This window comes from Musa acuminata, chromosome BXJ2-7 (assembly GCF_036884655.1).
Source record: "Musa acuminata AAA Group cultivar baxijiao chromosome BXJ2-7, Cavendish_Baxijiao_AAA, whole genome shotgun sequence".
Lineage (NCBI taxonomy): Eukaryota > Viridiplantae > Streptophyta > Magnoliopsida > Zingiberales > Musaceae > Musa > Musa acuminata.
Genome location: NC_088344.1, coordinates 29,379,705 through 29,382,556, shown reverse-complemented (window position 1 = coordinate 29,382,556; position 2,852 = coordinate 29,379,705). Strand labels below are relative to the sequence as shown.

Below are 2,852 nucleotides of genomic sequence, written 5' to 3'. Positions count from 1 at the left end.
CCCCTCCCGAGGATCGACCAACTGGTCGACGCAACGGCCAGACACGCATGCCTCTCTTTCATGGATGCCTATTCGGGATACAACTAGATCAGGATGGCACCCGAAGACAGGAGCATACGACCTTCCTCACCGATCAAAGGGTGTACTTCTATAAGGACATGTCGTTCGGGTTGAAGAATGTCGGGGCCACATATCAGAGAACGGTGAATAAGATGTTCGCCCATCAGATCGGGAGGAACATGAAAGTTTACGTGGATGACATAATCGTGAAAAGCCAGGAGGCCGAAGCACACCTTGCCGACCTAACCAAGGCGTTCGCCACGCTACGCAAGTTCGGTATGCGACTTAACCCCACAAAATGCGCCTTCGGCGTCACCTCCGGGAAATTCCTCGGGTTCATCATACACGAAAGAGGAATTGACACCAACCCGGAGAAGGTCTAGGCAATCATCGACATGCAGTCACCTCGGACGATCAAAGACCTGCAGCGACTTAACGGAAGGCTTGTTGTCATGTCTCGCTTCCTCGCCCGGTCGGGCGATCGCTGCCTCCCCTTCTTCAGGGCGCTCAAAAACCCGAAAAACTTCCAGTGGACGGCGGAGTGTGAGGAAGCTTTCAAACAAACGAAGCAGCACTTGGCCAGCCTCCCCTGACTCGCCTCTGTTTCTCCCGGGGATAAGCTGGGCCTCTACCTAGCGGCCTCCCCCCATGCAGTCAGTTTTGTCCTGATCAAAGAAAGCACCGGCGAACAACTTCCAATCTACTACGTCAGCCACATCCTGAGCGGACCCGAGGGGCGTTACCCGCCGATAGAGAAACTCGCACTCGCCCTGGTGCTGTCAACTCGGAAGTTGCGCCCCTACTTCCAGGCCCACCCGGTGGAGGTCATCACCGACCAACCCCTTCGGCAGGTCTTATCTAAATTTGATGTTACAGGACGACTCCTCAAATGGGCGGTGGAGCTCGGCGAGCATGATATAAGATACGTGCCTAGGACCGCCATTAAGGCCCAAGCGGTAGCCGACTTCATCGCGGAGCTAACTCGGGTGGCAGACGGGGATCTCGAGCAACCTCCCGAGGCCTGGATCCTACACGTGGATGGCTCGGCCAGCTCAAAGGGTGCCGGCGCGGGACTGGTTCTGCTTGCCCCCGATGGCCGTTCGTTCGAGCACTCCCTTCGCTTCGGGTTTAAAGCCACTAACAATGAAGCGGAATACGAGGCGCTCCTAGCAGGACTCAGGTTGGCCCTCGAGATGCAGGTGGCTGCTATACACGTCCTCACCGACTTGCAACTTGTGGCCGAGCAGCTCAGCGGTGGGTACGAAGCTCGGGACCTGACTGCCAAGTTCCCTTATTTTACGTTATCTAATGTTCCGAGGGAGGAGAACGAGCGAGCCGATGCGCTAGCTAAGCTCGCGTCAAAGCCGACCCCCGAAGCATTGCAGGAGGTCGAGGAGCTTCCTGCCCGCGCCGTCGAAGTTGCGGCTATGGTCCCTGGCAGCGCGACGATCACATGGGTACAAGAGCTGCTTCGCTTCAAACGGGATGGGACCCTTCCCCACGACGAAGTTGCGGCTCGGCGCCTACGTCGTACACACGCGTGGTACACCGAGGTGAGCGGGCGTCTTTATAGGCGGTCCTTCACCTACCCCCTCCTACGATGCTTGGAGCCCAACGAGGCCCAGACGATCTTGGCCGAGATCCACGAGGGAGTCTGTGGAGAACACATCGGCGGGCGAACCTTGGCGCACAAAATACTCCGCCAAGGTTACTACTGGCCGACCATGTGCCGGGATGCGAAAGCCTACGTGCAGTGGTGCGGTTCGTGACAAGAACACGCCCGCGCACCCCGACAGCCTGCGATCCCGCTCAGCCCCATCGATTGCGCGTGGCCATTCGCGCAGTGGGGGTTGGACCTGCTTGGACCTTTCCCCCCGGCTTCGGGGCAACGGAAGTACATCATCGTGGGAGTGGATTATTTCACAAAGTGGGTCGAGGCCGAGCCGTTGGCGACAATCACGGAACATCAAATGGAGAAGTTCGTGTGGAGAAATCTAGTGACCCGGTTCGAGTTGCCCAAAACCATTATTACGGATAACGGACCTCAGTTCGCCGGTAGAAGGTTCCGGGAGTTTTGTGCCAGACATAGCATCCAGCTAAGGTTCAGCTCGGTGGCCCCCCCTTAGACGAACGGGCTGGCGGAGGTAACCAATCGGTCCATCTTAGATGGACTCAAAAGGAGAGTGTCCGCAGCCCGATCGGCCTGGATGGACAAACTCCCTAGCGTCCTGTGGTCACTGCGCACTACTCCCAAGATCGCGATTGGAGAGTCCCTGTATAGCCTGACGTTCGGAACCGAAGCTGTCTTGCCACCCGAGGTGGCTATCGCCACCCTTCGGACAAGGAGCTATGATGAGGAAGCCTCGAACGAGGGACTTCACGCCAGCCTCGACATGCTCGAGGAGCGACGCTCCGACGCACACCTGAAGGCCCTCTCCTACAAGAGAGCCGTCGCAAGGGTCTACAATAGAAAGGTATGACCCCGACCGATTAAGTTAGGCGACCTGGTCCTGCGAAAGACCGAGGTCAGCGACCCGACCCGGGCAAGGGGGAAGCTGGCCCCCAAGTGGGAGGGACCTTATCGGGTCGTCGAGGTAGTCTGACCGGGTACTTACCGGCTCACGACGACGGACGACTCTCCCTTACCGAGAACCTGGAATGTCTGGAACCTTAAGAAGTTTTTTGTCTGAAACAAAGAGTCCTTTTCGTTTAAAGAAGAAGAAGCTTTTTTCGTCCGAGGGGGGGAGAAGCTTTTCGCCTAGGAAAAGAAGAAGAAGAAGACAACAGACGAA

At 57.3% G+C, this 2,852-nt stretch overlaps 1 protein-coding gene across 1 annotated transcript; it reads left to right on the top strand.

Moving 5' to 3' along the window:
- The first annotated feature begins 455 nt into the window (after positions 1-455).
- On the top strand, positions 456-1,829 carry LOC135616384 (uncharacterized). The gene is made up of 2 exons (XM_065115571.1): positions 456-603; positions 715-1,829. The coding sequence occupies exons 1-2, from the start codon at positions 456-458 to the stop codon at positions 1,827-1,829; spliced, it is 1,263 nt and encodes a 420-aa protein (XP_064971643.1).
- Positions 1,830-2,852: the final 1,023 nt, after the last annotated feature.

Coding starts and splice junctions, on each gene's coding strand:
- LOC135616384 (XM_065115571.1), top strand. CDS start 456: ATGCAGTCACCTCGGACGATCAAAGACCTGCAGCGACTTAACGGAAGG. Junction 604..714: donor CTTCCAGTGGACGGCGGAGT/GTGAGGAAGCTT, acceptor CCCCCCATGCAG/TCAGTTTTGTCCTGATCAAA.